Source organism: Neoarius graeffei, chromosome 7 (genome assembly GCF_027579695.1).
Source record: "Neoarius graeffei isolate fNeoGra1 chromosome 7, fNeoGra1.pri, whole genome shotgun sequence".
Lineage (NCBI taxonomy): Eukaryota > Metazoa > Chordata > Actinopteri > Siluriformes > Ariidae > Neoarius > Neoarius graeffei.
In genome coordinates, this window is record NC_083575.1 from 11850306 (window position 1) to 11863270 (window position 12965).

The window sequence follows — 12965 nt, forward strand, 5'->3', positions numbered from 1 at the left end:
TCTACCATGTTTTACAGTTGGGATTGGGTTCTTTTCATTATAGCCATCCTTTTCAAAAACATCCCACCAAACCCACCCTGTGTGTTTATTGCCAAAAAGCTCCATTTTTGTTCCATCAGACCAGAGAACACGGTTCCAGTCAAACTTCAGGTGCTTACGTTTGTGCTTAACTGACAGAAAAGGCTTTTTTCTGGCACCTTCTAAATAATCTGTTGGCATGGAGGTGGAGTCTGAGGGTGGTTTTGGAGACTTGGAAACCCCCAGATTTGACCTTTTATTGTAATTCACCAATAGTGATACTTGTGGGGTTTTTTTTTGCCTGTCTTACCCTCCTCTTCACTATGCTGGAGCAAAATAAACTTGGGTCCTCTTCCAGGCAAGTTTGTAACAGTTCCAGTTAGCGTCCACTTTTTTTTTTTTTTTTTTAATTATTATTGCCTTAACAGTCGAAACGAACATTTTCATGTGAGTAGCTTCTCCCTTATTTGGTTTGTGTGTTCTCTTATCTTTCCCATGTTGAAGGATGTCCGAAATCACTCCCTACTCACTATATAGGGCACTATACAGTGGGGCAAAAAAGTATTTAGTCAGTCACCAATTGTGCAAGTACTCCCACTTAAAAAGATGAGAGAGGCCTGTAATTTTCATCATAGGTACACTTCAACTATGAGGGAGAAAATGAGAAAAAAAAAATCCAGAAAATCACATTGTCTGATTTTTAAAGAATTTATTTGCAAATTATGGTGGAAAATAAGTATTTGGTCAATAACAAAAGTTCATCTCAATACTTTGTTATATACCCTTTGTTGGCAATGACAGAGGTCAAACGTTTTCTGTAAGTCTTCACAAGGTTTTCACACACTGTTGCTGGTATTTTGGCCCATTCCTCCATGCAGATCTCCTCTAGAGCAGTGATGTTTTGGGGCTGTCGCTGGGCAACACGGACTTTCAACTCCCTCCAAAGATTTTCTATGGGGTTGAGATCTGGAGACTGGCTAGGCCACTCCAGGACCTTGAAATGATTCTTACGAAGCCACTCCTTCGTTGCCCGGGCGGTGTGTTTGGGATCATTGTCATGCTGAAAGACCCAGCCATGTTTCATCTTCAATGTCCTTGCTGATGGAAGGAGGTTTTCACTCAAAATCTCACAATACATGGCCCCATTCATTCTTTCCTTTACACGGATCAGTCGTCCTGGTCCCTTTGCAGAAAAACAGCCCCAAAGCATGATGTTTCCACCCCCATGCTTCACAGTAGCTATGGTGTTCTTTGGATGCAACTCAGCATTCTTTCTCCTCCAAACACGACAAGTTGAGTTTTTACCAAAAAGTTCTATTTTGGTTTCATCTGACCATATGACATTCTCCCAGTCCTCTTCTGGATCATCCAAATGCTCTCTAGCAAAACTTCAGATGGGCCTGGACATGTACTGGCTTAAGCAGGGGGACACGTCTGGCACTGCAGGGTTTGAGTCCCTGGTGGCGTAGTGTGTTACTAATGGTAGCCTTTGTTACTTTGGTCCCAGCTCTCTGCAGGTCATTCACTAGGTCCCCCCGTGTGGTTCTGGGATTTTTGCTCACCGTTCTTGTGATCATTTTGACCCCACGGGGTGAGATCTTGCGTGGAGCCCCAGATCGAGGGAGATTATCAGTGGTCTTGTATGTCTTCCATTTTCTAATAATTGCTCCCACAGTTGATTTCTTCACACCAAGCTGCTTACCTATTGCAGATTCAGTCTTCCCAGCCTGGTGCAGGTCTACATTTTTGTTTCTGGTGTCCTTTGACAGCTCTTTGGTCTTGGCCATAGTGGAGTTTGGAGTGTGACTGTTTGAGGTTGTGGACAGGTGTCTTTTATACTGATAACGAGTTCAAACAGGTGCCATTAATACAGGTAACGAGTGGAGGACAGAGGAACCTCTTAAAGAAGTTGTTACAGGTCTGTGAGAGCCAGAAATCTTGCTTGTTTGTAGGTGACCAAATACATATTTTACAGAGGAATTTACCAATTAATTCATTAAAAATCCTACAATGTGATTTCCTGGATTCTTTCCCCCCATTCTGTCTCTTATAGTTGAGGTATACCTATGATGAAAATTACAGGCCTCTCTCATCTTTTTAAGTGGGAGAACTTGCACAATTGGTGGCTGACTAAATACTTTTTTGCCCCACTGTATAGTGGGGACGCCATTTTGTAGTGCTGTCCGAAACCTTCGTGAGGATTATTTACACCCTATATAGTGCACTCAAAGTATCCCATAATGCATCGCGAAAAGTAGTGTACAACTGATGGTCACTAACCAAAGCAATATATCCCATCATGCATTGCGGTCATGCTGAAAGAAATCAAATTAAAAGTCTCAAATGTGATTTAATAAAAGGCAGCGGCAAAGAAAAAAAAAAAAGTATTCAGCCTTGATTTAAAAAAATCTGAAAGATGCAGGTACTTTGTATTGATTAATGTGGGAAATACGCTCACATAAATACATGCGTGCGTTTATTATTTTGAAAACCCACCAGCCGGCTGATCTGGCATGTTTTAATTGTGTGACAGTAACGATGTACATACCAGCGCGACGGACTAGCATCCGAAAGAGTTGTTTTTATTTTAAATCAATGATAGTAATTCCCTATATAGCGAGTAGGGAATGAGTGAGCGATTTCAGACACAGGCTAAGGCAATTTGGCCTCTGTGCCACCTCATATTTGTTCCCCAGGAAGTCATGGATTACAGCTTGAAAGTTCCTACACACTCCAATCAACTCAGATACAGTACAGTTTAAATGCTTCAGGTACAAAGGGTTCACTAATTTCCAGGGGTGCCAATAATCATGGCACACGCATGCTTGTTGAAAATAATTATTTCTTGATGAGGGATTTGTTTTTCCTCTGAATGAAGTGACTTCAAGTAAAGGTCGGATTTTTCTCAGTGTGAGATGAAGGGACTTCACCAAAAGGTGGATTTTTTCCCCCCAACCCTTTTTACTAATCTTTACAAGGGTGGAGGGAATAAATTGTGGAAGGCACTGCAATATTAAACACATCACAATGCTTGCTTGATCCTTTACCTTCCTCTGCTTCTCTTTCTTGTTTCTGCAACATTTGCTGCTCTGGTGGCAGGGCCTGCTGGAGGAGCTGCATGTAGAACTCGTTCTCCTTCTGCACCTCCTTCTGTTTGCGCAGACGCATCTTGTAGCTCACGTAGCTCTTAAAGCCGAAGCCCAGCGTCACCACCGGGTATCCGATACTGCAGAGAGACGGATTAAAAACAGTGACGGACATCATTAAGGTGCCTATATGGCTTATAGTAAACTCAAGTGAAGTTGACGTTTTAACTAAACCCATCATGCCGAACGCAGGTCATATGTTGGTTAATAAATATGTTACACTAATTTACAGTTAATTTAGTTTTCAGAAACTTTGCGCGACACAGTGCTCCGGTGAGCCTCCCGTCCGCTTTAACTCCCAATCAAGTGAACACACTAACATAACTAAATATAGCTTTGCCCAAGTATTCTTAATACATTGTGTTCCAGTGAGTCACTCTCCAAATTAAGTGTTCAAGTGTAATTCTGTGTAGGTGTTTATTTTAAATTATGCATTATAACTGACGATAAAAATACAACCTATGATTTTAAAAAGGCTGTTAAAACGTATAATATTCATCACAGTTTCAGTTCTTCAATGAGCTGCTGAAGGTCAAGGTACTTCTTCGGACTTTCCACAGTCAGGTCTGTTCAAGAACGAAGCTTTCTCTTCCTATAACTTTAGAGTATAAAAGACTCCTCTTCACTATTCATGACGACTACTTCCATTTTGTGTTGAATCAGTGATGTAAAATTGGGTAAAAAGGATGTTGTTCATTGTCTTGTCTCACTGACGAGACACTTAAAACAAATTTTACATACAGTGCTGAGCGTAAATGAGTGCACCCCCTTTGAAAAGTAAAATTTTCAACAAATCTCAATGAACACACAATTTCCAAAATGTTGACAAGTTTAATATAACATCTGTTTAACTTATAACGGGAAAGTAAGGTTAATAATATAAACCTAGATTACACATTTTTCAGTTTTACTCAAATTAGGGTGGTGCAAAAATGAGTACACCCCACAACAAAAACTACTACATCTAGTACTTTGTATGGCCTCCATGATTTTTAATGACGGCACCAAGTCTTCTAGGCATGGAATGAACAAGTTGGCGACATTTTGCAACATCAATCTTTTTCCATTCTTCAACAACGACCTCTTTTAGTGACTGGATGCTGGATGGAGAGTGATGCTCAACTTGTCTCTTCAGAATTCCCCAAAGAAAATAATTTCTTTACACCACAAAGGTGAAGGCTACAAGAAGATCAGCAAAGCTTTACTTATCAGTCAGAATACTGTAGCAAAAGTGGTACAAAAATTTAAGAAAGATGGAACTCCAGCCATCTCGCAGAGACGTCCAGGTCGTCCACGGAAGTTAACACCTCGACAGGAGCGTCTTCTGATGAGAAGGGTTGAAGAAAATCGGCATGCAAGTTCACTGCAGTTATCTAAAGAAGTAGAAAGCCAAACTGGGGTGACTATTTCCCGTGACACAATACGGCGTACACTGCAGAAGAATGGGACGCATGGATGCCGTCCACGAAAGAAGCCTCTCTTAAAGCCCAGGCACAAAAAAGCCCACCTAGAGTTTGCCAGGGCCCACGCTGACAAAGATGAAGACTACTGGGGCTCTATACTCTGGAGTGATGAGACCAAGATGAATGTTTTTGGAACTGATGGCTTCAAAACTGTATGGCGTCGCAAAGGTGAGGAATACAAAGAAAAATGCCTGGTGCCTACAGTGAAACATGGTGGTGGCAGTGCCCTTATGTGGGGCTGCATGAGTGCTGCTGGTGTCGGGGAGCTGCATTTCATTGATGGCATCATGAATTCACAGATGTATTGCTGCATACTGAAAGAAGATGCTACCATCACTCCGTGCCCTTGGTCGTCGTGCACTTTTCCAACATGACGAAACACACATCTAAGGCCACTGTTGGATTTCTGAAGAAGAACAGGGTGAAAGTGATTCAGTGGCCAAGTACGTCTCCTGATCTGAACCCAATCGAACACCTATGGGGAATTCTAAAGAGACAAGTTGAGCTTCACTCTCCATCCAGCATCCAGTCACTAAAAGAGGTCGTTGTTGAAGAATGGAAAAAGACTGATGTTGCAAAATGTCGCCAACTTGTTCATTCCATGCCTAGAAGACTTGGTGCCGTCATTAAAAATCATGGAGGCCATACAAAGTACTAGATGTAGTAGTTTGTTGTGGGGTGTACTCATTTTTGCACCACCCTAATTTGAGTAAAACTGAAAAAAAAATGTGTAATCTAAGGCTACATCCACACGACAACGGCAATGAGGTTTTTTTTTAGCGGGTAAAAAAAAAAAAAAAAAAAAAAAAATTATATATATCGCGTCCACATGGGCAACGGATCAGTAAAATATCAGGTCCATATGGCAACGCAATGCTTGCTGAAAACGATGCAATACACATGCCACACCTCTACGTGCGCTGTAAGACGGTCCCATCGGAGACACCAGAACAATAGAAGTAGGAGGACGCATGCGCATGTAATGGGTTTATTTTTTTCCACTTGCCATTGTGTGTAGTGGTGGGGAAATTCTGCGCTGGCCCTTTAAGAGCGCAGGTAGTTATGGGAACGAGGCGCTGGCCTCTTTCAGTTCGTTTTGGAAATGTAAGCGCCAATGCCACTGGACGTTTGCAGCCCGTCCTCAGCAGTGTATTTGTGTCTCATTTCTTCAGAATAAAAAGACTGGTGAACAACACAACGCAACGTCTGTTACACGCATAAACCCCTTCTTCTATCCGGCGTGAAGCACTCACAGGAACAAACACACAACAACAAGAAGATGCTGGCTGCGACTACGCGAGGAAATCGTGCCTTGTGTGTACAAATTAGTTTTATTAGTGTGCATAGTTTTATATAACTTAATTTTCTTGTGTGTGAACATTTTGAAAAGCAGTCTTATCCAATAAAAAAAAAAAAATTCAAGAAATGGTTCAGTTACTTGTTTATTTAAAAGAAAAGCTGTATACAAAAGTGAATGCAATGCAGTGGTTCATACAAAACAGTCTGTTGAAGGGTCTTCTGACCCTTTTCCCCTCTGCCTCCATTATAGTCAGGTAACTGTTGCTTTGTGTAGAAGGCTGTACTTTCTGTTCATCAAAGCAGGTGTAAATTGTCTGTCTGGCAGGTCAGTCAGGTTAATGTGTAAACAATTTCAATTTCTGTTGTTACGAATGATGCACGCGAGAGTGCTGCTTGTTCTAGTCATGTGGTTGTGACGTCATCGTAAACAAATCCGTTCTACTCATCCAGACGACTTCGCAACGGCGCCGTTGCCAGATTTTTCCACTCTGGAACCCGTTCTCAAAAAAATATCGTTTTGGGGCACCCAAAATGCCGGTGCCGTGTGGACGCCAGGCCGAAACGATAATTTTTATCAGATTCACCTGAATCCGTTGCCGTGTGGACAGGGCCTTAGTTATATTATTAACCTTACTTTCCCGTTATAAAGTTAAACAGAGGTTATATTAACCCATTGACGCCGGATGCTGCATCGCGCAACATTGCCCCAGCGCCGATTGTTGCATAACGCAACATTGCCCCAGCGCCGATTGTTGCATAACGCAACATTGCCCCAAATGCTGGTTGCTGCATAACGCAGCATTGTTGATTTGTCATTATTTTCAAGACGCATGCCAGATTTTTTTTTTTTTTTTTTATAAAAATGTGTTGGTGGGGGTGTCGTGGCTCGGGTGGATAAGGCGCCATACCATAAATCCGGGGACCTGGGTTCGATTCCGACCAGAGGTCATTTCCCGATCCCTCCCTGTCTCTCTCTCTCTCCCCCACTCATTTCCTGTCTCTACACTGTCCTATCCAATAAAGGTGAAAAAAGCCCAAAACAAATCTTTAAAAAAAAAAAAAAAAATGTGTTGGTGTTAATGCTGAATGAGCATGAGCCAATAAAAGCAGAGGATTTTATCTTTTAAATGCAACTTATTTCATGTCTTTATGTGCTTCAGAGGCTGAGATATTGAATTTTTCATAGGCGTCTTCAATTAATTATTTTTATTTCAGAAAACCCTCAGGCAGATGGGGACCTTTTCTAAAAACTGGCTTAGGCATTTGCAGACGTTTTTTTTGCAGGCGTTTCAGGCATCAATGGGTTAAACTTTGTCTTGTCAACATTTTGGAAATTGTTTGTGTTCACTGAGATATTGTTTAAAATGTTACTTTTCAAAGGGGGTGCACTTGTTTACGCTGAGCGCTGTAATATCCAAAGAAGTGCTTAGAAGAATTCAGTATCATGGTCTTGGAAGTGTAAAGGAGTTTTAAGGACGGGTCATCAAACTAAACGGCGCATATGGAGTGAAATGCTGCTTGCTGTCCATGAGGTGGAGTCAGACCTGATCCAGCTCCTCCTACTCGGGCAGAATTAAGCCAAATGTTCAGGGCGGAGTGCGTTTCAGGCTGAATAACTGCATAATGTGGTGGTGTGCAGCATGGTTAAGGGGTTTGGCTTAGAGGCGGGATTGGATGAGATCTAGCTCCACCCTTTGAACTTCTGGTTCTGCAGACGGGAGTGTCGCTAATCGAGCAGTGTTGTGGGGTGTGGCGAATAAGCTACAGCTGGGTATTTTCCATGTGGTGCCAGACTCGAGCTGCACCTTCCACCGAGGTGTGAACCATGTTCCTGCTCGTTAGTGAAACATTCCTCTAAAATTGCACCACTTTCCGAATACAAATTGCTGACACGGAGGTCAAGAGACAATGTGATGAAGTCATTGCTGAAAACAGAAATGAGGCGTGTCGCTCTGACGGACTCAAGTCCCCAACCGGTTTCTTACCAGTGTGCTGCGAAGGGACGACACAGATCCACGTGGAAGTCCTTCAGATCTTTGAATCGTATCGCTGCCTCGATATAAACAAAGAGGATCCACAGGGACACGGTGGGGAGGCAGACTCCTCTTTCTGTACAGAGGAAGAGCAAGACAATTTAGATCAACTGTGTGTTCGCTAATCTACTCAATCAGAGCAGTACCACTCTTCATATGACTCACAGCGCACACACACAATCTCATCTTATAGTGAGTTTCTGGAATACACTCAAACAAGAACCATCTCAACACAAGCCAGAGGAACCTTTCCTGACCATTTCTAACAGTCATAGGATCAATACCTTTATCAAATTAACCAGTTTGTATTAGTTCCAAGATAATAATAAAATAAAAAAAAAAAAAAAAAAAAAAAAAAAATCACGCTAATGATGGACAAGTCCGTCTATGTTGTAAACATGAGCAGTTGCGTTTTCATCAAAACACAAGTACACCTTCAATTTTGTCCTGCTGGACACAGTCTGGGTGAGGACAAACACCACCAAGTGTGGTTTTGTCACGCTCTCCGTAATTACCAGGTGTATTACTCTCAGCCGAGGGCCATCTGCTTCAACGTGAACATCTTTACCGAGTACAGGGTCCTAAAAACGTTCTCCATAACTGTGGCTCTACTGCCTCATTCATGCAATTTGTTCAAAAAGTCTTGGCAAATATCATTTTCTCTTTTGAGCTGAGCCACAAAACCATACGCCGTGTTAGATTTCTAGAGCGTCGCTCTGTTTCCACGGACTCTTTAGTTCAGACACGCCTGAAAGCCCTGACTCTGTGTTTAGGAATTGAAGTGTTTCAAAGTAAAGCAAGGCACGTTTTAAAATCTCAGCTAAATCAACAAAACCCTCATTAAGGTTTTTGTTTTATTGTGTTGTTTAATATTCTCATCTCATTATCTGTAGCCGCTTTATCCTGTTCTACAGGGTCGCAGGCAAGCTGGCGCCTATCCCAGCTGACTACGGGCGAAAGGCGGGGTACACCCTGGACAAGTCGCCAGGTCATCACAGGGCTGACACATAGACACAGACAACCATTCACACTCACATTCACACCTACGCTCAATTTAGAGTCACCAGTTAACCTAACCTGCATGTCTTTGGACTGTGGGGGAAACCGGAGCACCCGGAGGAAACCCACACGGACACGGGGAGAACATGCAAACTCCGCACAGAAAGGCCCTCGCCGGCCACGGGGCTCGAACCCGGACCTTCTTGCTGTGAGGCGACAGCGCGAACCACTATACCACCGTGCCGCCCGTGTTTAATATTATTGAAGATTAAAAAAAAAAAAAAATTAAGCACAGAAAAAGACGACGACACTGCCCCTGAATACAGCCGGATATCGAAGAGAGACTCAGATCCGACTTCCAGAATTTTGAGACTCATCTGTCTGTCGGTCAGTCAGTCCATCCAGCTCTCTCTCATGTCTGTCTCCATCAGCATCCTTCTCTCCATCAGAACTCTATCTGCCCTTGGACAGATCCTTGCTGAACTGTAGAAAGTTTTTGTCAAAGGAAGGACATAAATCTTGATTCCCCCCCTCAGTGAGGAACTGCTACTGAAACTTCCACCCAGCTCAACTGATCCCTTTTTTTTTTTGTTCATGGGCACTTTGTTCCCTGGCACTCATTAGCATGACACCTCGGAGCCATGGACAGGTCCAGACGCGGCTTCCTCATAACCAACGTTCATCACTTTCTATTCATTACACTGACATCCAAATCTGTGAACCGTCATTAGCCCTTCTACTGCTGTTGTGTGTGAAACAAGCTTGGACTGATCTGATCTGCACTGTGTATTCAGTTTTTAATTCTTACTCCACTGTTCGTTATCAGCAGCAAGCTCTAGACTGCTTGCATTTTTATCCATTATTTAAATGTACCCATGCAATAAATATGTAATCAAGATAAAAACAGTAATAACTAGGGCTGTCGAAGTTAACGCGTTATTAATGCGTTAACGCAGGGCTTTTCAAAGTGTGGGGCACGCCTCCCCTGGGGGGCGCCAGAGTTCTTCAGGGGGGCGCAACGTGAGGAAACATAAGCCAGAATAAGTTACTATTGCGGACATTTAGCGAACTTCAGCTAGCCTTTACCAGAGACAAAATGGATCGATTTTTAGTACCTAAAGCTACAGTGAGTGAGGAGACAGAGTCTGGGCCAAGCAAAAAACCAGACCCTCCAGGATTTCGCGATGTTGCGATTTGCAAATTCAACCATACCCGCGAATTCAGGGCGGTGTTGCAATTATATCCAATCACCGCAACTTTCCCACAAATTTGACCAAACGTTGGTGTCGTCTTGAGGTGACGTCAACAAACTACCTTCCGCCTTACTTCCGTGTACATGTTCAAGAGAAGCAGCATGTGCGCAGTGTTGCCAGATTGGGTGGTTTTAAGTGCATTTTGGCGGGTTTTGAACATATTTTGGACTGGAAAACGTCAGCAGTATCTGGCAACATTGCATGTGCGAGTCAGTGTTTATGTAGGCTTAAATTCTGTTACTGAAAGTGTGTCACGTTTACAGTGAAGGACTGTGTGCACTTTATTTTTTTACTTAATACAAGAAATTAATGGATGCCAACATTTTTGCCAAAATGGTATTTTATTTTCCATTGTTTAGGCAGCTTCAGCAGCATACTGTGAGATTCTGTTCAAATTGTTTTTTTTCTTCTATGAAGCCTGAGCCATTTATTTTATTAGTTTATAATTATTGTTTAATTTAGTCTTCAGGAGAGACTGCCTGCACACAGTACTAGTATTAATAGTTTTTTTCCTTACATGAAAGCTGAGGCATTTATATTATATTTTAAGGTAACTTCATGTTGTGCTGTGAGGTTCTCTGCACTTTAACTTTTGAACCAACAGGTGCATTTGGATAAGTAAAGCCTATTTTTCTGCATTTTTGTAGTCCTGGTAATCTTTTATATTGGTAAAGTTGTTTATAGGACCATTTCTCGGTGTCTGTTTTTTTAATCAATAGTTTTTCGGTAATAACTTAATATTTAACATATCACTCAATTTTAAATCACAAAAAGAGAATCGCAACAATTTCTCGCAACTTTCACTTCCTCCCGCAATGTAATCGCAACAAAAACCTAAAAAAAAACACCGCAACTTTCATCGCAATTTTTTGGAAACCCCCCCGCAACAGACATTTTAGCCCGCAACAATCACAAAAAAGGCCCGCGGAATCCTGGGGGGGACTGAAAAAAGAAGGAAGTATGACCACGATTATTTAAAGTTTGGATTTTCATGGACTGGATCTGAAGATGCTCCACTGCCACAGTGTGTTGTCTGCCAAGAGGTGCTAGATAACGATGCTATGAGATGTTTAAAATGTGTAAAACAAGATGTTTTAAAAAGAAAAGCACAGATGTTTAAAATGTGTAAAAGAAAAAGTGTACAACAACCATTTTTTTTTTTAAATACGAATGGAACATTAAGTATAGCAACAACAAAAATTGTGAGGGGGCGCTGTTGTTTATTTGCTCTCTGAGGGGGGGCTGACTCTCCCACACTTTGAAAACCCCTGCGTTAACGCAATTTAATTTGATCGCGATTTAAAAAATGACGGCGTTATTGGAGGGTACAGTGAATTGGGCTCATCTTGGTAAGGAACAATGCAGATTTTCGCGGGTGACTAGCATGCAAAATAAAGCTAGTTATAACATTAACTTTGTGGTAAAACGTAGCTCTACAACTTGTCAAATAAACCCGCAACATGGTCAGTTAAAGTGTAGTCTGCATATGCGATGCGGTGCAGTTCCGTTTACTTTCACTTTACCGGGTGAAATGTGTTGATATCTGATGGGCTACGATCGGGAATGCGCACATTCCCTTTTCTCCACCTGTAGATTGTAGGTAGCCTAGCGATTTCCAAATAGCCTGCTGCTTCACTTGAATGAACTTGCAGGAGTTAAACTACTTCCTCTTTGCTCTTCGAAGTGTAGCTTGCAGCCATTACAGTTGAGAAAAAAAAAAAAAAAAGTCTGTTATTTCTCCAAATTGTATTTTGCACATAGCCTACAGTATACCCAACAGATGTCTGATAGGCTACATGGGAAAGAATATGCTGCATGCCTAGATCTAATATCAAAACCCGAATGCCAAATATTTGTGCATTAGGCCGATATACTGTCTATCATAGAGAAGATGAGCCTTATAATTGACATGGAGCATATATTCAAATGCTTGCTCTGATGTAGAAATGTATTTGAGTACAATTTAAACAGATGTTTAAAGATTTTTTTGCGATTAATCGCGATTAAAAATTTTAATCGTTTGACAGCCCTAGTAATAACTAAATGTGGTAAAGCAGAAAATGTAGCTTCAGAAAACAAAAGACTAAAATAGCTAATACAAACTAATTAAAATACTGTGAGGGTGCCATATTTAATATACACAGAGATGCCTACCCCAAATTTTGAATTTCAGTATTCTTGAAAACATTTTTCAGTATTTTGGAATGACTTTCAGTAACATTAATTTATGCGCATTTCCATTATAAAGAGGTGTATATACACCAATATGTTTAACATTTAAATTATTAAAAATAACTGTTTTGTGTGAATTGAATAAACAAAACACGAGCAGCCATCTCAATTGAATTTCCACTCAACAAATTTCTAGAGCATACAATATATCACATTTTTCTAAATACAATAGTGTTCCCTGTTTGCAGACATTACGGTTGACTACCAATCATTGGTACTGAATGTAACTCCTCAAAAGTATTATATTATATTGCCTGGCAAAATGTTCTACCTGTTAATGGATTCTAATAAAATTAAAAAAAAAAAAAATAAAAAAAATCTTATTTCATGCCAAAGAGAGTCCGACATTGTTATCTTAAATGTCCCAATATATAAATACTTCAGCATAATGCTTCAGATGAGACACTGAATAAAATGACATTTATAATTGTATTTAAAAACAGTGGAATGATCAATTTTTTGCCACAATCCCAACAGCACTAATCATAAAATTCTGTTTTTGATCATACTACATGTACATTT

General features: G+C 41.1%; 1 protein-coding gene across 2 annotated transcripts in view; it reads right to left on the minus strand.

Moving 5' to 3' along the window:
- The window catches only part of maco1b (macoilin 1b), a 58731-nt gene that overhangs the window by 19446 nt on the left and 26320 nt on the right, over window positions 1-12965 (minus strand). For both annotated transcript variants that reach the window (XM_060925271.1, XM_060925269.1), the window contains exons 4-5: window positions 7912-8035; window positions 3066-3244 (exon numbers count right to left, since the gene is read on the minus strand). In XM_060925271.1, the coding sequence (XP_060781254.1) occupies window positions 3066-3244; window positions 7912-8035 (303 nt within the window). The remainder of the gene's footprint in view (window positions 1-3065; window positions 3245-7911; window positions 8036-12965) is intronic.